The 23,834-nt window shown below is 39.7% G+C and overlaps 1 protein-coding gene across 3 annotated transcripts in view; it reads right to left on the minus strand.

Moving 5' to 3' along the window:
• Positions 1 to 23,834, minus strand: part of PREX2 (phosphatidylinositol-3,4,5-trisphosphate dependent Rac exchange factor 2) — a 377,098-nt gene that overhangs the window by 84,906 nt on the left and 268,358 nt on the right. Inside the window, exon 36 of one of the 3 annotated variants that reach the window (XM_049853517.1) lies at positions 14,624 to 15,107. The exons of the other annotated variants lie outside the window; for them this stretch is intronic. Within the exon in view, the coding sequence (XP_049709474.1) occupies positions 14,942 to 15,107 (166 nt within the window). The 3' untranslated portion in view covers positions 14,624 to 14,941. Of the gene's footprint in view, positions 1 to 14,623; positions 15,108 to 23,834 lie in introns of those variants that run through there. 3 annotated transcript variants of the gene reach the window in all.

Consider the following 23,834-nt stretch of genomic DNA (forward strand, 5'->3'; position numbering starts at 1 on the left):
GCAGTTTGAATTTACCCAGAGGCCCCTGGAAAGAGGCCTGGTGATATGTATCTGAAAGGTCACAGCCATGAAAACCCTAATGAAGCAGCTCTACTCTGAAGCACACGGGGTTGCCATGAGTCACAACCGACTCGATGGCAACTGGTGATGTACTATATTGGGATTTTACATGCCTAACAATCAGCTTGTATACCGTTGTATTACTACCTTTAATAAGCTGCTCTTCCCTGTATTTGAAAAACCCAAAGCCCTTAATACAATATCTGACCTATAGCAAGTCACTCAATGTTTGCTATTTCCATTATTATTAATTCCTTAAGACCTATCTTCACTGTCAGCTCCTGTCTCAAACATTCTCAGTATCCTCAGCCAGCCATCTCTTCTATATAGTACCTTGTACTTCCTTTTACTGTACTGTCTACTTTCTTGTATTGTAAGGATGCATTTACATGTTTCTCTCTCTCACTAGTCACCCTGGAGACGGAAACAATGTATACTTTGTTACCTCATCATCTCACATAGTGCCTTACACATAGTGAGTGCTCAATACCTTGTAGTCAAATAAATAAAGGAATACTTAAATTTCAAAAAAAAAAAAAAAAGCATTTATTGATGGATGGCAGCTCTAAACCATTTCCAAGGAAAATGCATCTTCTTTCAAGAAAGATTCTGTGCCAAAAAATATTGAAAATCGTCTATCACTAATATTAGCCATTGGTCAAGAAAGAAATTGCCAAGCATAACATACTATCTCCATTATAAAATAAATATGTGCATTAAAAAAGATGATGTGTTTATCGTTAAACATATTCTCCCTGTTTCTCTTAGGAACTTTAGTTAGAATAGGAAAAATATAACTGCCTGAAAAACAAGACTAAACAAATCAGGACTCTGTCCTATATTAACCTTTTAAAGTGCTTAATTAAAATCAGCTGAAGCAGTATGGCATTGTCACAGTCTTCTCAGATATTAAAGCAGACAACAATTCAGAAATGAGTCTCATCTTATAAATAACTGTAGACATCTGCTGCAGAAGGAAGGTCAGGGAAAATGCAATATGGTTAGAAATTACAGATACACAGACATTAGAAAGACGTCATTAGTGGAATCTGGAGACAGAGAATACGATATGTCAAATACGTTAAGTAACTGATGCTTCCTCAGGGCTCCTTGTTTTTTTGGTAACTTCATTCATCTGATGAGTAAACAGATCAAGGGTAAGCCTTTTTTTTTTTTTAATTATTATCAATTTTTTGTATTGTTTTTGAGAACATACACCAATTCAACAATTTCTACACGTACAATTCAGTGACACTGATTACATTCTTCAAATTATGCGACCATTCAAGGGTAAGTTTTAAAGAAATATTTGAAATTTAAAGTACTCTCCATGAGGGCAGGATTATGCCATGTTTACCACCATTTGCCTGGTGCCTGGAAAACTGCTGACACAGAGCAGCTGCTCAGCAAATATTTGTTAAATGAATCAATAAGCAAATAATATAAGTATATAATGAAAATCAGTATGGTTAAGAAGGCATAAGCTCATGTGCTACTGAGTCCTTCTTTCCAATTAAAAATAAGTAAATCTTCATAGATTCCATGTCCCTTCAAGATCCTGTCTAATAATCCCCTCTACTTCCAGTCATTGTTTCTCCCAGAGAAGTCAACATTCTCATCTTAGCTGAACACACTCAGATCTCTGCCCAGTATGCTTCTAGAGGCATCCTCCTTAATGAGGCCAATGGTCTTGCATTGGCCAAACCTCATGGCCATTTTCCAGGCACCATTTTCCTGAAGTCTTATATATACCACTTTTGATCACCTGCTCCTTCAAATTCTCTGTTCCCCTAGTCCTTTGCAATTGCTCTTCACGCACTCTTCTGTCTAACCTTACCACTTCTGTCTCCTCTCTGGGCTCCTCTTCCTCACTTATCCCTTAAATTTTGGTTTTCTGAGGATTTTGCCTCTCCTTGCTATTCTCATTCTGCATACTTTCCTGGGTCATCTATTTTCCTCTCAGGGACCCAAACGGGCACATATCTAAACTCTAGAGTTTACTCACACAATAAACAAATACTTAGTAAGCCAAATGCTGGGGCAATTGCTGGAGATAAAAGGGTAAAAAAGGCAACATTTCCCCACCAAGAACCTACAGTGTAGTTTGAAAGAGAGTAGAATGAGTAGGTAACCACAATCACACAGTGTGATGAGTGATCTAGAAAGCTGCAAAGCCCAGTAGTAATCACACTAGGACAAGCGGGTATTAGGCAAAGGGGATGAAGAGTTTTTAAGCCATATGGAGAATTCTAAGGGTAAGAAGAAGAACAACCCATTTAGATCATAGAACTTAAGCTATGCAAAGCTACTTACTTTCCTGGAGTGAGGAGCAAGAGGAAAGAGAGGAGAAAGAAATGGACAGGAAGAGAAAAGAGAGATAAACACCAAGAGAGCCTATTTGCCATGGGTTCTGCTACACTTTGTTGGCTAGCAGTAAAGAGAAAATGATGAGAGACTTAAAAAAAAAAAAAGTTTTTTTTTCCTTGTTGATATTGCCGATGCATTACTATGAAATCTGTCTAACCTCCCTGAAATCCCTGTGGCATTCATTCGCAGGACCTTGAGAGTAATAGAAATACTAAATGCACACTATGGCTTTCTGGACACACGGATATGTTCTTAATACCTTCATTCAATTAACCCAACAATTATGTATTTGTATTGACTTAGGTACAAAGCAAAGATTCTGTTTTAGAAATGCTGTGGTAAACAAGAGACAAATCTCCTTCCCTCAAGGCACTTGTGTTCTAGTGCACATGAGGTGTGGGCACGTTCCTCCTTCCCTGCTAAGTATCTGAGGAACCTGCCACCAGCTGACTTTCCTTTGTGGGAATACAGAAGCTTCAGATGCCAGCTCTCCCAGCCTGTCTCAGTCACACTATAGCTACCTTTCCACTATCATGTGGCCCTGTTCCCAGTGTCGTTTCCAATGAAACTTCTTCACCCGGACACAAGGCAAGTTTGCTCCCCTTCTGTGATGGTTAATTTTATGTGTCAACTTGGCTAGGTGATGGCGCCAGTGGTTTGGCCAAGTTGCCTAGTAGTCTCATAGTTTAAAAAAAAAAAAAATGTGACTAAATCAGTTGACCTTAAGTAAAGCAGATTACCTTCCATGATGTAACATAATACACCGTAATATAATTATTTCCCACAATGTAATCTAATGTAATGTAATCAATCATTCAGTGAGCAAAAAAGAGAGTTTCCTTGGGGCGTGTTCTGGCTCCAGACTATAAACAGATATTTCAGCAGAGCCCTTACCTCACTCTTCCCATCACCTGACCTACAGAGCTAGCACTTGCCAGCCTCACAATCATGTCAGCCAATTCCTTGAAGTAAATTAATCTCTCGATTTACATATGTAAAATCTGGTTTTACATATATGTAAAATCTTCATAATATCTATATATATTATAATACATATAAAATCTAAATTACATATTTTATATATACAACCTATAAAATTATTAATGTATATATGTACACATATCCAAACCAAACCCAGTGCCATTGAGCTGATTCTGACTCATAGCGACCCTATATGACAGAGTAGAACTGCCCCATAGAGTTTCCAAGGAGCGCCTGGCAGATTCAAAATGCTGACCCTTTGGTTAGCAGCCATAGCACTTAACCACTACACCACCAGGATTTCCATGTATATACATACAATCTATAAAATTATATATATTTTATGTATATAATATATATACATATATAATCTATAAAATTATATATATATATATGATTATATACATAAAATCTGGTTCTGCTCCTCTAGAGGACACTGGCTAGGACATTCTACCTCAGCATCTGCCCTTGACTCACTTTCTACTTCTCTCTCCTACTTCAGGAACACACACATATACAGGAAAGGCCAAAGCTGCAGCTCTAAGCAGCAATTTTTTTTAATCCCAGACTGTATCTTCTAGCTCAGTACCACCCAAGGTGTGGTTCACAGACTTGGGAAATTGTGAACAAGGATTTAGAAACCATATAACAATCTATACTGCCTGACATCCAAACATGCAAATGTACCCACCTTAGTAAACAGGGTACAGACCAGGACAGCAAGCCTCATGTGGTGTGAGTTACATAACAGTCATGCACGGGGGACCACATCACAGTAAGCGATACTTTAAGGTTATGTGTCAACTAGAAACCAAAAGACAGACTGAATAGACATGAAGCTAAAAGGTTTTAAATACAGAAAACGGTAGGACTGAAATTCCTAACCCAGAAGTGGTAAGAATGGGAAAGGCTGTCTGTGTACTGGGGACTCTAGGAATGTGAAGAAGAATACAGTATGACTACAGCTGGGCACTACAGGGCTCCAGGCCAGCTCTCTGGTTCCTGGCACCAAGCCCTTCACATACACTTACTGAACAACTCTTTGGCATTAAGTACTGTTTTTGATGGGAGACTCATATTTTATTTTTCCAGCAACATACAAACCAAATCAAACCCACTGCCATTGAGTCAATTCCAACTCATAGTGGTCCTATAGGACAGAGTAGAACTGCCCCCATAGGGTTTCCAAGGAGCAGCTGGTGGATTCAAACTGGTGACCTTTTGGTTAGCAGCCGTAGCTTTTAAACACTAAGCCTCCAGCTCTATAAGAATGACAAGTTTGTCAGGTGCAGTCTCCTCGATTTGTATTTCAACTTTTTTTTGGAACGGCCTAAAGAAGCGTGCCAGGTTTTATCACCATAGACCTGAATGTCATACTTTCCAACTGACTTTCAATTACACATTGTAGAAAAAGTCACTACCTCATACTCTCACTGGAGGTACTTGTAAAACTTCTGCAAACTTGTTCATAGCAGATTTGGGAACTATGCATTGGGTCTTTGGGCTAACCCCCAGCTGCTGCTGTCTGCACTTCTGGGTAGTTATTTACGATAGAAGAATCAAATGGCGTATCTGTGTTATTCTCAGGAGAATCTCTGTGCACAAATAAGGGACCCTCCAGCTCCATTTTGCACAGCTGTTTTATATGAGTTCCTTACATGTCTTCTCCACTGGCAGTGAGACCAGCTACCCAGCTCAGAGCACCCTGGAGAAGTCCTTGATGCTAATTTTGTTCTCTAAGTTCCTCTGCAGGAAAATCCATGAACTCACCTCTAGATACAAGTCTTTATAATCATACATTTGCCCCTACAGTAGACAAACAGTGAAGACTATACGTCCTCCTCTCAGTACACACTTACAAAAGCCTGTGGAGCATCAACGGACAGAAAAGGAAACCAAGGCTCAGAGACACTAAGAGCTTGCCCCACGTCCCACAGCTAGTCAATGGAAGAGTGGGAAGAAGAATCCAAGTGCGGCCACTCCCCGTCCTCCAAAATACAGAGGTAGCAGGCCTTTCCTGACTGCTAACCTTCCATTTGCTTGCCACTCATATCACTACAGAAATTCATTATTTAACACAAACTAACAGAGAATTTTTCCATGATCTAAACAGCATTTTGTCTGTGAAATATACTTTCTTTTCTCATTTGCCTCGTGAGAAATGCAATGAATGTCTTATGAGATTTAGAGAAAATCCTTCTTCTTAAGACTAGCAAGGGATTCATCTATCTCTTATCCTCCACTGTGTTTTCTGAACGTGTTTAATTTTATATCTGGGTTCACTGATATCTCAAGTAGATGGAGCTCAAAGTTTATAGAAACTGAAACACATACAAGAAGCTTTGAAATTATTAATGTGTACACAAGTGTATGACACATGCTATGAATGGAATAATACTGTATGCTTTCAATTTTGCATGATTAAAATGTCTTATTTGAATAGACTTAAATGAAAAAATGCCATTAAGTTTTATTCTATGAAAACTATGTATTTAATTATAATATATAATTATTATATTATATTAATATACTGGTGGTGTAGTAGTTAAGAGTTTGGCTGCTAACCAAAAGGTCAGCAGTTTGAATTCACCAGGTGCTCCTTGGGAACCCTATGGGGCAGCTCTTCTCTGTCCCATGGGGTCACTGTGAGTCGGAATCGACTCAACGGCAACAGGTTTGATTTTGGTTTATATATTATCATAATATATGAATACAGTATATATTTTGATATTATGTAATTATATAATGCATCTTTAGATACTTTGGCTTGGAATTTGTAGTAAAGAACATGGATGACAATGCATTTTGATGGCATTTATAATTGAGGCAGATAAATTCCTCTTCCCTGGTAATATGTAATGTTACATGCGGCACCTTCATTACAAGGGCAGAAATACATCAGTGAGTTCGTTTCACTGTCACACTCTAGTAGCATCTTCTTTTGTTTGCAAGTAACAATAAGGCTCCAAGTATTTCAATCCCTTCTAACCTTTTCTTCCACTCTTATCTTTGTCACGTCTTCCTTTCTGGTTCTACAGCTATGGAACTGTCCCTTTTCAGAAAAAACAAAACAAAGCAGAACACTTGACTGTCCATTAAAACTTTTAAATTCCCATTTCTTCTTCATATAAGCTTCCACATATTTTGCACTGTACATAACTCTCTTATGATGCTGCTGTTGTTGTTAGGTGCCGTTGAGTCGGTTCCAACTCATAGCGACCCCATGCACAACAGAACGAAACACTGCCCAGTCCTGTGTCATCCTTACGATCATTGTTATGCTTCAGCTCATTGTTGCAGCCACTGTGTCAATCCACCTCGTTGAGGATCTTCCTCTTTTCCGCTGACCCTGTACCCTGCCAAGCATGATGTCCTTCTCCAGGGACTGATCCCTCCTGACAACATGTCCAAAGTATTCAAGATGCAGTCTCGCCATCCTTGCTTCTAAGGAGCATTCTGGTTGTACTTCTTCTAAGACAGATTTGTTCATTCTTTTGGCAGTCCACGGTATATTCAATATTCTTCGCCAATACCACAATTCAAAGGTGTCAACTCTTCTTCGGTCTTCCTTATTCATTGTCCAGCTTTCACATGCATATGATGCGACTGAAAATACCACAGCTCGGGTCAGGCGCACCTTAGTCTTCAGGGTGACATCTTTGCTCTTCAACACTTTGAAGAGGTCCTTTGCAGCAGATTTGCCTAATGCTATGTGTCTTTTGATTTCTTGACTGCGGCTTCCATGGCTATTGATTGTGGATCCAAGTAAAATGAAATCCTTGACAACTTCAATCTTTTCTCCATTTATCATGATGTTGCTCATTGGCCCAATTGTGAGGATTTTTATTTTCTTTATGTTGAGGTGTAATCCACACGGAAGGCTGTGGTCTTTGATCTTCATTAGTAAGAGCTTCAAGTCCTCTTCACTTTCAGCAAGCAAGGTTGTGTCATCTGTATAACGCAGGTTGTTAATGAGTCTTCCTCCAATCTTGATGCCCCATTCTTCTTCACAGTCCAGCTTCTCGTATTATTTGTTCAGCATACAGATTAAATAGGTATGGTGAAAGAATACAACCCTGACGTACAACTTTCCTGACTTTAAACCAATCAGTATCCCCTTGTTCTGTCTCTTGATCTATGTAAAAGTTCCTCATGAGCACAATTAAGTGTTCTGGAATACCCATTCTTCGCAGTGTTATCCATGGTTTGATATGATCCACACAGTCAAATGCATAAACAATAAAACACAGGTAAACATCCTTCTGGTATTCTCTGCTTTCAGCCAGGATCCATCTGACATCGGCAATGATATCCCTGGTTCCATGTCCTCTTCTGAAACTGGCCTGAATTTCTGGCAGTTTCCTGTCAATATACTGCTGCAGCCGTTTTTGAATGATCTTCAGCAGAGTTTTGCTTGCGTGTGATATTAATGATATTGTTCTATAATTTCCGCATTCAGTTGGATCACCTTTCTTGGGAATAGGCATAAATATGGATCTCTTCCAGTCAGTTGGCCAGGAAGCTGTCTTCCATATTTCTTGGCATAGACGAGTGAGTACCTTCAGCGCTGCACCTGTTTGTTGAAACATCTCAATTGATACTCCATCAATTCCTGGAGCCTTGTTTTTCACCAATGCCTTCAGAGCAACTTGGACTTCTTCCTTCAGTACCATCAGTTTCTGATCATATGCCACCTCTTGAAATGGTTGAATATCGACTAATTCTTTTTGGTACAATGACTCTGTGTATTCCTTCCATCTTCTTTTGATGCTTCCTGTGTCTTTTAATATTTTCCCCATGGAATCCTTCACTATTGCAACTCTAGGCTTGAATTTTTTCTTCAGTTCTTTCAGCTTGAGAAACACCAAGCGTGTTCTTCCCTTTTGGTTTTCCATCTCCAGCTCTTTGCACATGTCATTATAATACTTTACTTTTTCTTCTCAAGAGGCCCTTTGATATCTTCTGTTCAGTTCTTTTACTTCATCAATTCTTCCTTTTGCTTTAGCTGCTCAACGATCAAGAGCAAGTTTCAGAGTCTCCTCTGACATTCACCTTGGTCTTTTCTTTCTTTCCTGTCTTTTCAGTGTCCTCTTGCTTTCTTCATGGATGATGTCCTTGATGTCATTCCACAACTCGTCTGATCTTCAGTCACTAGTGTTCAATGCGTCAAATCTATTCTTCAGATGGTCTCTAAATTCAGGTGGGATGTACTCAAGGTCATATTTTGGCTCTGGTGGACTTGCTCTGATTTTCTTCAGTTTCAGCTTGAACTTGCATATGAGCAATTGATGGTCTGTTCCACAGTCGGCCCCTGGCCTTGTTCTGACTGATGATATTGAGCTTTTCCATCTTCTCTTTCCACAGATGTAGTCAGTTTGATTTCTGTGTGTTCCATCTGGTGAGATCCATGTGTATAATCGCCATTTATGTTGGTGAAAGAAGGTATATGCAATGAAGAAGTCGTTGGTCTTGCAAAATTCTATCATTCAATCTCTGGTATTGTTTCTATCATCAAGGCCATATTTTCTAACTACTGATTCTTCTTCTTTGTTTCCAACTTTCTCATTCCAATCGCCAGTAATTATCAATGCATCTTGATTACATGTTCGATCAATTTCAGACTGTAGCCGCTGATAAAAATCTTCTATTTCTTCATCTTTGGCCCTAGTGGTTGGTGCATAAATTTGAATAATAGTCGTATTAACTGGTCTTCCTTGTAGGCCTATGGATATTATCCTATCACTGACAGCGTTATACTTCAGGATAGATCTTGAAACGTTCTTTTTGACAATGAATGCAACACCATTCCTCTTCGAGTTGTCATTCCCAGCATAGTAGACTATATGATTGTCTGATTCAAAATGGCCAATACCAGTCCATTTCAGCTCACTAATGCCTAGGATATCGATGTTTATGTGTTCCATTTCATTTTTTACGACTTCCAATTTCCCTAGATTCATATTTCGTACATTTCAGGTTCTGATTATTAACAGATGTTTGCAGCTGTTTCTTCTGATTTTGAGTCGTGCCACATCAGCAAATGAAGGTCCCGAAAGCTTTATTCCATCCACGTCATTAAGGTCGACTCTACTTTGAGGAGGCAGCTCTTCCCCAGTCATCTTTTGAGTGCCTTCCAACCTGAGGGGCTCATCTTCCAGCACTATATCAGACAATGTTCTGCTGCTACTCATAAGGTTTTCACTGGCTAATGCTTTTCAGAAGTAGACTGTCAGGTCCTTCTTCCTAGTCTGTCTTAGTCTGGAAGCTCCGCTGAAACCTATCCTCCATGGGTGACCCTGCTGGTATCTGAATACCAGTGGCATAGCTTCCAGCATCGCAGAAACACACAAGCCCCCACAGTACGACAAACTGACAGACACGTGGGGGTCTGTCTTATGGTACGTGATTAAAATTGAATTAACTCGTTTTCCCAGGTCACAGACATTAATACTGGGATCACTCACTGCTGCACAGAGGCAATGTGGTGCTGCCATACAAGCACATGCTTTGGGGACAGGAAATATTTAGTTTTGAGTCTTAGCTCCGTCATTGTTAATTGCCTGCCTTTGGGTAATTTACTTCATCTCTTTTTCATTGGTAATATGCTCTAAGCAATCTCATTTATTATTCTGGTTTTAACTATCACCTCTATGTTCGTGACTTTTAGTCTCTTTGATGCCAATCCAACACCTCAAACCCAACTGGATTCAGTATTCAGCTACTCCCTCCCACCCCCAATTCTGAACAAACTTCTCCTCTAGTTTCCTCACTATTTCAGATACTGATCTCCGTCTCTGCCTCCAAAACCAAAACCAAACCCAGTGCCGTCGAGTCAATTCCGACTCATAGCGACCCTATAGGACAGAGTAGAACCGCCCCATAGAGTTTCCAAGGAGCACCTGGTGGATTTGAACTGCCTACCCTTTGGTTTGCAGCCGTAGCACTTAACCACTACACCACCAGGGTTTCCGTCTCTGCCTCAACCACCATTACTTAAATCAAGAAGGCTTTTTCTTTCTTTTTCTGCTTCCAAAATATTTCTCAAATTTATGCCTCCTTCTCCATCTCCATTTCTATCTGTTTAGGGTTCTTATAATCATTTACCTGGACTATTTTAATAGTTTCCTAATCAGTCTCTCCGACACTGTCTAGTCTTGTTATCACCCCAAACTTGTCTTCAATGGTACCACCACAGGGTTCATTTTAAAACACATCTCTGCTTAAAACCACAACGGAATCACCTCACTAACAGGCTTAAGCCTCAACTCCTACCCACCCCACCTGCATAACCTTCTGTCCCTCCCCATCCATTATAGCTCTGCAATGCCTTTGGTCATACAGTCCTCTCCCAGTGAAATAGCTTCTCAATCCTCCCTCACCTGGCCAACTAGTCATCTGTAAGAACTGCCTCAATTTCTGAATGGCTCAGTCCTTCCTATGTGCTCTTCTGTGCTCCCTGGGAATCCTGTTACCTCTACCATGGTGTTTACTAAACAAACAAAAAACTTCTTTGCCATCGAGTTGATTCCAACTCATAGTAACCCTACAGGACAGCGCAGAACTGCCCCGTAGAGTTTCCAAGGAGTGCCTGGTGGATTTGTACTGCTGACTAGCATAGTTTAAAACAACCTGCTTGCCTCTCATTTAAGATTCTCAAGGGCGTACTGTCTGACTCATCTCTGTATCCCCAAATGCCATGCACATTCCTCTACTTGCATATGAGTACACAAAAAATATTCTCAAACCATAATGAACACTTCACAAAGAGAACGAAGTGGCCGGGAAGACCCATGCAGCACTGACATTAGGGACCTTGCCATTCTTCACATGTTGTGTTGAAGTCATGTTAGTCAGGAACCCACCACCATTTATTTCTGTATCCTGGTTTGGTTGGCCTGACTCTTGGACATTTATATACATACAAACATTTACTAATCATTTATTAATAGATTGTCAGCAATGGGCAAACAAAAAAGAAAAAGACAAGGTAAAAGGGGAAACAGACACAAAAACAAAGAATAAAGAATGGTACATTAAATGCTATAATAGAGGTATATAAGGGAGTATAAAGAAAAAGACTAACTTAGGGGATGTGGGAAGACAAGAGGACTTTTGAAGTGTGACAGGAAAGAACGGAGAGGAAATGTCCAAAGCAACCAAAACTGGGGTCACTCTGGCTTAAATTAACAAAAGCCAAGCTAAGGTATGTCTGATTATCTTCCTTAATAACTGACGGAATTTCACAAACTTGAACCTATATGAGAGAGATCCTTGCCCTCAGTTGAAGTTCTGTGGTCCACGTAACTAGGTAGGCAATTTTACAAACACAATGCTCTATTCTTCACATAACTCATGAGTTTCAGTAAATCCATATTAATTTCTTCCAAGTCAGAATCCTGTCTTTTGTATAAAAAATTCTGAATCCAAGCTAAATGTCCTAACTGGTGTAGAGGTAAAGCTCTGAAGGACCTTTTATCATCATTTACTCACCATCCATTATACATCCACAGAACAAAAGATGTCTGATATGTAAGAGAAAAGGAACAAAACAAAGCAATAGGAAAAAAAAAATTTTTTTCTGGAAAAGCTTGACTAGGATGCCGTGAATATATTTTTAAGACGGACTGTCCTTGTGACCAGCTAGAAAAGTCAGCAGTTAAAAATAAAAATCAATCTTGCTTCCATAAGTACTGACAATTTTCCCTCACAGACTATATTTTCCTAACTGACTCCTCAGGGTATGCTTATTTTCTTTTTTGATATTTTCAGCCTCATTTATTCTAAGAACATTCTGAGCACAAAGTACTTTGATCTTCCCTTTGGTTTTGTGGAAACAATAGCTTTTCTTAGTTTGAGATACAGGTAATTCTCTTCAATTCTTTTTGAAGATGCTTTTATTTGTTCTACTAGTCAGACAGAGTCTCTACTCATGCTTGATAAATGGTATCCCAATAAATAACTTGTCACCAAAATATGAAAACTCATAGATAAGTAATTCAATCTCATTTGTTGCCTTTATCAAATGAAAACTACTTGTTTGATACAGAACATCGCATTAGAAGTTTCTTTAAGGTAAAAATAAAATAAATATTAGTTATAATTACAACATATCAAGGGCAAATGGATTAGTGTAAATTCAGATAAGTCCAGGTAAATTAAATATGGTTACATGTATAATGTTTACACAGTTCTATCATATTTTCAGTAAAGCAATGGTGATAGAGTTTAATAATAGTATTTTTCTAGTAAAGAAAAGACACATTGCTCTCCAAAGTGTCATTAGAGTTTCAACTTTATCTGATCTTGTCTCATGTGAAATTTACGAACCTTGGCTACGCTGACGAATATACTTGAGACAGGTCTCCAACAGGGTCTACATCTGCACCCCTCAGATGGCCTTGAATTTGCCAGATATAAAACAAAGTAGGGTGGATACCAGAGTAAATCTGATAAAAAGATAATACCACACAAAGGAAGACCATTGATCTGATTTTAAATTTAATTCAACTATTTTTATGGTGCTTAGTGGGTAATTTTTTTTTTTTTTTTAAGTGGGTACAAAGCCCAGTGGGGAACGACGACCTGGTTTCCACCACAGTTTGCAATGGGGAAGGCATGCAGGTAAATAACACACGAGTCAAAATAAAACATACGAGATCAAGGCCATTAACTTTTAAAGAAGGGAGTAATTAATTCCAGCTGAGGCTATAACTGAAGGCTTCCTGCAGGGAGATAAATTGAGGGAGTCCCTAAATAGTTATACCATGCTTGCAAAGGGAAAAGGAGCTGAAGTGTGTCATGAGTGAAGCCTGGGTTAAAGGAAGTTGAAGAAGAACTGGATGGTAAAGGAAGGTATGTTGATCCTCTTTCATGCCCCTTTTCCTCTTGAATCCTAGTCTCCAACCATAACAACCTTTCAATCTCTCCTCTCTCCTTCAGGATTTTCACACATGCTGTTACCGCTGCTAGAAAATACCCGCTCTTTTCCAAACCTTTACCTCCAGTAACTCCAACTCTTCTTTTAAATCTCAGCTTAAGGGTTACTTCCTCAAAGAATTCTTCCCTGAAACCTCCAACCACCTTCCCATCCTTCCCCCAACTAAGTTTGACAGCCTTCTTATGCACATGCATAGCACCTTACACTTCTCCATAATCTGATTTGGGTTGCTATTAATTATAAGCGCAAATTTTCATTTGATGTTTATCATTCCCAAAGACGAAACACTCTTAGAGAGCAGCAATCATGTCTACTGTCCTCCCCAGCATGTGGTGCTGTCCCTAGTACTTGGTAGGCACTGTCTGTTGCATAAGTGTTGTTGTTATTAGCTGCCACTGAGCTGGACCCTGACTTATGGTGACCCCGTGCCCAACACAACAAAATGCCGCCTAGTCCTACACCATTCCCATGATTGGTTGCAGATTGGATCATTGTGATACACTGGGTTTTCACTGGCTGATTTTCAGAACTAGACCTCCAGGCCTTTCTTCCTAGTCTGTATTAGTCTGGAAGCTCTGCTAAAACCTGTTCAGCATCATAGCAACATGCAAGCCATCACTGGCAGATGAGTGCTGGCTGGATACGAAGTGCATTAGCTGGCAAATGAATCCAAGTGTCATGCTCAGAAGGTAAGCATTTCTACCGTGGAAACACCAATGCCACTCAAGTTTCCAGCAATTACTTTCATTTTACTTTGTGTGAGAGTTTGATACTTTATAAATTATATTTTTTAAATGTTAGATCCTTTACATATTTAACACAAAGAAAAGAAATCTACAAAACTATAAAGCATTATAAACTAATCCAAACTCTTTGTAGGCTTAGTTGTTTTTTGTCCTACCATTGAAAAATCACTTCTCATACAAAATAGAATTTACAACGTGGATAGCTCTGTGCCCTCAATCTACAAGCGTAAGGAACTGAATATACACATTTGGTTTATGGCTGCTCTTAGAGAGAAGTGCAGATGTATTTTAATCTATAAAAAATGAAATTCAGCTGGAAAACAAATACAAAACTGCTATTGAGGAAGTAAATCTGCATCTAGAAGTGTTCTAGTTAATTTAAAAATAAATCACCTCACTTAATAATTCTAAAAGCTGCAGCTCTCTACAGAAAAAATTAAGGAAATGGCATTATCTATTTTCTGTTTTCTCATATTTTATGAAGCCTATATTCTAGTTGAACTGAAGGTGGTTTGTACAGCTCCTTGTCAACAGAATGAACAAAATTTTCCATTTCAAACTTGAATATCCTCCTTGTTATTCAAACAAGAAATAGGAAACTGTGTTTTCTGAGGGAAGAAGGAGAAGGGGGTGGGGAGTACATGCCTATGATTCAAGACAGGATGTAAACGCTGAGGTCCGCAGTTCTTCGTTTTCTCATACTATCCGATAGCTGTACTTAAAGACACGAAATGGCGATAAATCCATGCCACCCTTCATATCCATCTCACATCAGCAGAGCATAGTCATTGATTCTTTTCTGTTTTTCCCGCAGAGGTAGAGAGAAGTGACATATTTCATGCAGCTGCTATTACAAGGCACATACTCCTGGCCAGATATTTCTCAGGTGGAAAAACTGTCCAAAGTAAACGGCTCCGAGGTTGGTATTTGTGTAGCAAGTCTCGTCCACATAGAATCGACTTGACAGCACTGGGTGGGTGGGTCTCGTCCACATAAGTAGAAGTCCCATCTTCCTTCTATTTATTATATGAAATGTATTCGGCTTTTTATAAAAATTTTCTTAAAAAAAGCATATCCCATTCTTTATCCACAAAAGCACACCATAAGAGAACATTTACTTTGAACACTTTTCTTCCAATAAAGATGATCCATTTACATGTCTTGACCCCAAATCGTAAGCCTTAAAACAATCCAGTATAAAGCTGTCACTCCCCAAATACAATAAATGATCTCAGTTAATGAACAACTTGTTTCCTTTTATTTTTCTGCGTTTTACTGCTGACTTCATACTAATAATAATATTTTCCTAAAATGAAAGGAGTACTTTGATACACAGAACACTTGATACTATGTGACACCAAAACCTGGTAACGGAGAACTTGTTTTCTGTGCACAATGTTCACTCCATTTTGAGATGGCCTAATATAGTTCACAAATTATGGATTTTAAGGAGAAATAAGTCTTTGATTTAAATCCTGGCCTAACCACTAATTATCTGTGTAAACTTGTATAAGCTCTCCTTAAAATGGAATGTTTTATCTCATCAGGTGCCATGCAGTGGAGTTTTGCGCCAATAAATAGGATGTATTAAAATGAAAGGTTTTGGTAATGATTAATTTCCTTTAAATGAGGCAGAAAAAGTGAGGCTGATAGGGATGATGGTTCCTGGCAAAGGGAATAAGAAGGAGGCCATAGGTAGAAAAGGGAGTCAAATAGGATAAGGAAGGTGAAGGGAGGGATACAAATGTCCTCCTCCTGAGAGTTCTTTGTTCAAATTTCTGAGTCCAATACTTCACACGCTGCTATTCCTTAATAAGCAGAAGGAAATCAGCCAAGAATCTTATTTGACTTCCCACAGGAGGATATATTTTAGAAACACTTCTGCTAGCTCAATCTTGTTCACTGGGAGCAACAAGAAAACCTGGGTGTCTTCAGGAAACCAGTGTCAGAGCTAATGCTTGTGGTAAAGGCTTCCCCAGGTCACTGCCTTCTCTCTGTTCCCACAGAACGCTGAGGGAGAGATGGTTAGACCAGCCAGCTGGTCTCGGCTCGCTTCACTACTGCCTTGTGAAAACTTCAACTGTTTGGCAATATTATTTGCAAGAGCTGCACGAGATGCAAATGGGCAGCAGTAATTCAACTTTCCAATGACTTCTCCATTGTACTCAGAATAAAATTCAAATCCCTACAATGGCCAATGGCCCTACATCATCAAGACTCTGTCCCTGACTCTCAAAACCCATCATCCTCTCAATGAAATAGAAACTACTGGCCTTGACTTCTCAAACATGATACACTTGTTCCCAGGACTGGTGTGCATCTACTTCCACTTGTTGGGCAGTTCTTCCCCCAGATCTTAGCTAGGTTGTCTCCTTGAGATTCGGGTTTTTGTTCAAACATCATTTAGTGCTTAAGTCATTCCTAGCTACCACTCTAAACTACCAAACCCCTAGTTTATCACCTTCTTGTATATTTTCTTCATAGCACTTTTTGCTTAATTATTTTTTCTCTTGTTCTCACTAGAATGGAAGCCTCATGAACACTGTATGAATGAATAACTGAAGGTTCAAAATCGGAACAACTGGGGGCACTTGATACTATCTGGCACCAAAGCCTGGCAACAGAGAATTTGTTTTCTTTGTATAATGTTCACTCCATTTTGAGATGGCCTAATATAGTACACAAATTATGGATTTTAAGGACAAATAAGTCTTTGATTTAAATCCTAGTCTTACTCATAATTATCTGTGTAAACTTATATAAGTTCTTAAAATGGAACTGATAATATGGAACCCTTTGAATTATTAAATTATCCACATAACTCACCTAGCATTGTGTCTGATATGTTCTTAAAAATTGGTAGGTATTATAGTTATCATTATCTTTTCTTTGTTTCCTACCATTCTTTGCTATTCTGGAGATATTTCCACAACTTGAGTGGAATCTGTTGCTTCTGCCTGCCAGGCATCCTCACCCTTCCCTTTGTGTAACAGCCCATAGGTTGTCTGTAGTGTTAAACCCTGTCATGGATTGAACTGTGTCCCCAAAATATATGTGTCAACTTCGTTAGGCCACGATTCCCAGGTATTATGTGGTTGTTGTCCTCCATTTTGTGATTGTAATTTTTTCTTAAAGAGGATTAGGGTGTGGTTCTAACACCTTTACGAAGGTCACATCCCTGATCCAATGTAAAGGAAGTTTCCCTGGGGTGTGGCCTGCATCACCTTTTATCTCACAAGAGAAAAAAGCAAAGGGAAGCCAGCAGAGAGGGGGGATCTCATACCACCAAGAAAGAAGCACTGGGAGCAGAGAGCGTCCTTTGGACCCAGGGTTCCTCAACGGAAAAGTTCCTAGTCCGGGGGAAGACTGAATGAGAAGGGCCTTTCTCCAGAGCCAACAGAGAGAGAAAACCTTCCCCTGGAGCTGACATCCTGAATTTAGACTTGTAGCCTACTAGACTGTGAGAAAATAAATTTCTCTTTGTTAAAGCCATCCATTTGTAGTATTTCTGTTATAGCAGCACTAAATGACTAAGACAATCCCAAACAAGTAGGAGCATATGACCTGAGTCTGGCTAATAAATGCCCTCTTCAGGCCCTTGTCGAGAACTCTCAAGACAGTGGCCCATTCTTTGAAGAGGTTGCAAAATTCATGAACTGTAATACTAAATCTATACTGAAAATTGTTCTGGATTGAATTGTGTCCCCCTAAAACGTGTGTCAACTTGGCTAGGCCATGATTCCCATTATTGTGTGGTTGTCCTCCATTTTGTGATCTGATGTAATTTTCCTATGTGTTGCAAATCCTACCTCCCTGCTGTTAATGAGGCAGGATTAGAGGCAATTATATTATTAAGGCAGGACACAATCTACAGGATTAGGATGGATCTTGAATCAATCTTTTCTGAGATATAAAAGAGAGAAGAGAGCAAAGAGGAGACGGATCTCATTACCACCAAGCAAGAAGAGCCAGGAACAGAGCATGTCCTTTGGACTCAGGGTCCCTGCACTGAGAAGCTCCTAGGCCCAGGGGAAGATTGATGATAAGGACCTTCCCCCAGAGCCGAGACAGAAAGCCTTCCCTTGGGGCTGGCATCCTGAATTCAGACTTCTAGCTTCCTAGGCTGTGAGAGAATAAATTTCTGTTTGTTAAAGCCATTCACTTGTGGTATTTCTGTTATAGCAGCACTAGATAAATAAAGCCACCATCTTTCCCGAAATGTGAAATGACCCTGCTTGAAAAAGAAGTTCATATATAGGAAAGAAGTGCCAAGACATAGACAGGAAAAAGGTATCTTGATAACCCACTATACTCCTGGATCTAGCTGTGCCTAAAGCAGGCACATCCCTCGATACCCCTGTTACATAAGCCCATACATTTTTATTTTGCTTATACCAGTTTGGTTTCCAAAACTTGTAATCTAAACAATGCTTTCTAATTAAATAATAAGAGTATATTAGAAAAATTCAAAAGATGGCGGACTAGGTAGACGCTACCTCGGATCCCTCTTGCAACAAAGACTCGGAAAAACAAGTGAATCGATCACATACATAACAATCTACGAACCCTGAACAACAAACACAGATTTAGAGACGGAAAACGAACAAATACGGGGAAGCAGCGATTGTTTTCGGAGCCTGGACCCAGCGTCCCAGTCAGGTAACCTTTGGCGCCCGATTTAGGGCAGGGCCCAGGGGAGCTGACGGTGCAAACAAGGGGTGCAGCCCTACCCCCTGAACTCACCCCGGGAGGGGGCCCAGCCGGTTCGCGCGGGCAGCGTGGGGACGCAGCCGGTGGGAGAAGTCCCTGGGAGGCAGTGACTGGTCTTGGAGCTGGGAGAGCAGCGTCCCAGCCGGGGAATCTTGCCGCCGGGCTTTTGACTGGGCGCTGTCAAGGCACAAGCACAGAGAGATGCTCCACTCCCCTGAACTAACCCCGGGAGGGGGCCCAGCCGGTCCGCGGAAGTGGCGCGACTACGCGGCGGGTGGGACAAGAAGTCCCCAGGAGGCAGCGACTGATTTTGGAGTCGGGAGTGCACCGTCCCAGCAGGGCAATCTTGACGCTGGGATTTGGACTGGCAGCGGAGGATCTGACCGTGGCTTCAGTGGGCCAGATCCCCGGGGGCAATCTCCACACAGCCAGCACACATAGGCGACACACCCCTCGGGAATCTCAGATAAAATAGTCATTCCAAGCAAGACAAGCAACTCTGGCTATATTCTGAGGTGCCACTCTCCTATCTCTCTGATCCCTCCCCCACCCTCCCCAGGCGGCTTCATTACCATTGGAATTTCCTGAGCCAGAGGGAGAACGGCTCCGGATCCGCGGCGGCTTTGCTCCCCCCCGTTTTTTTTCTTTTGGTCTTTTCCTAACCCACTCTTCCGGCCTGAGAGAAGGAAACACAAAAAACCCAGGGACCAAAAATCCACCCCTAATTGGACTAAAAACACAGAACCAGCTACAGCCAAGCATATATGATCCAAATCTCAGACTTTCATCCTTACAGGGAACAAGGTGGCGGTTATAATCCAAAGGCAGTTCTGATAGGGATCTGACTGCATTTTTTTTTTAGCGGATTTTCTGGAAAAACTAGTTTCCCAGTGATGGCTCGGAGACAGCAGTCCATATCAAACCACATAAAGAAGCAGACCATGACAGCTTCTACAACCCCCCAAACAAAAGAATCAAAATCTTTCCCAAATGAAGATACAATTCTGGAATTATCAGATACAGAATATAAAAAACTAATTTACAGAATGCTTCAAGACATCACAAATGAAATAAGGCAAACTGCAGAAAAAGCCAAGGAACACACTGATAAAACTGTTGAAGAACTCAAAAAGATTATTCAAGAACATAGTGGAAAAATTAATAAGTTGCAAGAATCCATAGAGAGACAGCATGTAGAAATCCAAAAGATTAACAATGAAATTACAGAGTTAGACAATGCAATAGGAAGTCAGAGGAGCAGACTTGAGCAATTAGAATGCAGACTGGGACATCTGGAGGACCAGGGAATTAACACTAACATAGCTGAAAAAAAATCAGATAAAAGAATTTAAAAAAATGAAGAAACCCTAAGAATCATTGGGACTCTATCAAGAAGGATAACCTGCGGGTGATTGGAGTCCCAGAACAGGGAGGGAGGACAGAAAACACAGAGAAAATAGTTGAAGATCTCCTGACAGAAAACTTCCCTGACATCATGAAAGATGAAAGGGTATCTATCCAAGATGCTCATCGAACCCCATTTAAGATTGATCCAAAAAGAAAAACACCAAGACATATTATTATCAAACTCGCGAAAACCAAAGATAAAGAGAAATTTTAAAAGCAGCCAGGGAGAAAAGAAAGGTTTCCTTCAAGGGAGAATCAATAAGAATAAGTTCAGACTACTCAGCAGAAACCATGCAGGCAAGAAGGGAATGGGACAACATATACAGAACACTGAAGGAGAAAAACTGCCAGCCAAGGATCATATATCCAGCAAAACTCTCTCTCAAATATGAAGGTGAAATTAAGATATTTACAGATAAACACAAGTTTAGAGAATTTGCAAAAACCAAACCAAAGCTACAAGAAATACTAAAGGATACTGTTTGGTCAGAAAACCAATAACATCAGATACCAGCACAACACAAGGTCACAAAACAGAACATCCTGATATCAACTCAAATAGGGAAATCACAAAAACAAATTAAGATTAATTAAAAAAAAAAAATAATGCTCATAACAGGGAATCACTGAAGTCAATATGTAAAAGCTCACAATAATCAAAAAGAGGGACTAAATACAGGAGGCATAGAACTGCCATATGGAGAGTGATACAAGGCGATATAGAACAATACAAGTTAGGTTTTTACTTAGAAAAATAGGGGTAAATAATAACGTAACCACAAAGAGGTATAACAACTCCATAACTCAAGATAAAAGCCAAGAAAAACGTAACGACTAAACTAACATAAAGTCAAACACTACGAAAATGAGGATCTCACAATTTACTAAGAAAAACGTCTCAGCACAAAAAAGTATGTGGAAAAATGAAATTGTCAACAACACACATAAAAAGGCATCAAAATGACAACACTAAACACTTATTTATCTATAATTATGCTGAATGTAAATGGACTAAATGCACCAATAAAGAGACAGAGAGTCTCGGACTGGATAAAGAAACACAATCCGTCTATATGCTGCCTACAAGAGACACACCTTAGACTTAGAGACACAACAAACTAAAACTCAAAGGACGGAAAAAAATATATCAAGCAATGCAAGGCTGGTTTAATATCAGAAAAACCATTAATGTAATCCACCACATAAATAAAAGACAAAAACTACATGATCGAATCAATTGATGCAGAAAAGGCATTTGACAAAGTCCAACACCCATTTATGATAAAAACTCTCACCAAAATAGGAACTGAAGGAAAATTCCTCAACATAATAAAGGGCATCTATGCATTAAAAAAAAAATTTTTTTTTTTTTTTTTTATGCAAAGCCAACAGCCAACATCACTCTAAATGGAGAGAACCTGAAAGCATTTCCCTTGAGAACAGGAACCAGATAAGAATGCCCTTTATCACTGCTCTTATTCAACATTGTGCTAGAAGTCCTAGCCAGGGCAATTAGGCTAGACAAACAAATAAAAGGCATCCGGATTGGCAAGGAGGAAATAAAATTATCTCTATTTGCAGATGACATGATCATATACACAGAAAACCCTAAGGAATCCTCCAGAAAACTACTGAAACTAATAGAAGAGTTTGGCAGTCTCAGGTTATAAGATAAACATACAAAAATCACTTGGATTCCTCTACATCAACAAAAAGAACACCGAAGAGGAAATAACCAAATCAATACCATTCACAGTAGCCCCCAAGAACATAAAATACTTAGGAATAAATCTTACCAAAGATGTAAAAGACCTATACAAAGAAAACTACAAAGCTCTCCTACAAGAAATTAAAAAGGATGTACTTAAGTGGAAAAACATACCTTGCTCATGGATAGGAAGACTTAACATAGTAAAAATGTCTATTCTACCAAAAGCCATCTATACATATAACGCACTTCCGATCCAAATTCCAATGTCATTTTTTTAAGGTGATAGAGAAACAAATCACCAATTTCATATGGAAGGGAAAGAAGCCCTGGATAAGCAAAGCATTACTGACAAAGAAGAAGAAAGTGGGAGGCCTCACTCTACTTGATTTCAGAAGCTATTATACACCCACAGTAGTCAAAACAGCCTGGTACTAGTACAACAACAGGCACATAGACCAATGGAACAGAATTGAGAACCCAGATATAAATCCATCCACGTATGAGCAGCTGATGTTTGACAAAGGACCAGTGTCAGTTAATTGGGGAAAAGATAGTCTTTTTAACAAATGGTGCTGGCATAACTGGATATCCATTTACCAAAAAATGAAACAGGACCCATACCTCACACCATGCACAAAAACTAACTCCAAGTGGATCAAAGACCTAAAGACTAAAACGATAAAGATCATGGAAGAAAAAATTGGGACAACGTTAGGAGCCTAATACAAGGCATAAACAGAATACAAAACATTACCAAAAATGACGAAGACAAACCCGATAACTGGGAGCTCCTAAAAATCAAACACCTATGCTCATCTAAAGACTTCACCAAAAGAGTAAAAAGACCACCTACAGACTGGGAAAGAATTTTCAGCTATGACATCTCCGACCAGCGCCTGATCTCTAAAATCTACATGATTCTGTCAAAACTCAACCACAAAAAGACAAACAACCCAATCAAGAAGTGGGCAAAGGATATGAACACACACGTCACTAAAGAAGATACTCAGGCAGGTAACAGATATATGAGGAAATCCTCTTGATCATTAGCCATTAGAGAAATGCAAATGAAAACTACAATGAGATTCCATCTCACTCCAACAAGGCTGGCATTAATCCAAAAAACACAAAATAATAAATGTTGGAGAGGCTGCGGAGAGATTGGAACTCTTATACACTGCTGGTGGGAATGTCAAATGGTTCAACCACTTTGGAAATCTATCTGGCGTTATCTTAAACAGTTAGAAATAGAACTACCATACAACCCAGAAATCCCACTCCTCAGAATATACCCTAGAGAAACAAGAGCCTTCACACAAACAGATATATGCACACCCATGTTTATTGCAGCTCTGTTTACAATAGCAAAAAGCTGGAAGCAACCAAGGTGTCCATCAACGGATGAATATGGGTAAATAAATTGTGGTATATTCACACAATGGAATACTACGCATCGATAAAGAACAGTGACGAATCTGTGAAACATTTCATAACATGGAGGAACCTGGAAGGCATTATGCTGAGCGAAATTAGTCGGAGGCAAAAGGATAAATATTGTATAAGACCACTGTTATAAGATCTTGAGAAATAGTAAAAACTGAGAAGAACACATACTTTTGTGGTTACGAGGCGGGGAGGGAGGGAGGGAGGGAGGGAGAAGGTTTTTTATTGATTAATTAGTAGATAAGAACTGCTTTAGGTGAAGGGAAGGACAACACTCAATACAGGGGAGGTCAGCTCAATTGGACTGGACCAAAAGCAAAGAAGCTTCCGGGATAAAATGAATGCTTCAAAGGTCAGTGGAGCAAGGGCGGGGGTTTGGGGAGCATGGTTTAAGGGGACTTCTAAGTCAATTGGCAAAATAATTCTATTATGAAAACATTCTGCATCCCACTTTGAAATGTGGCGTCTGGGG

Source organism: Elephas maximus, chromosome 15 (assembly GCF_024166365.1).
Source record: "Elephas maximus indicus isolate mEleMax1 chromosome 15, mEleMax1 primary haplotype, whole genome shotgun sequence".
Lineage (NCBI taxonomy): Eukaryota > Metazoa > Chordata > Mammalia > Proboscidea > Elephantidae > Elephas > Elephas maximus.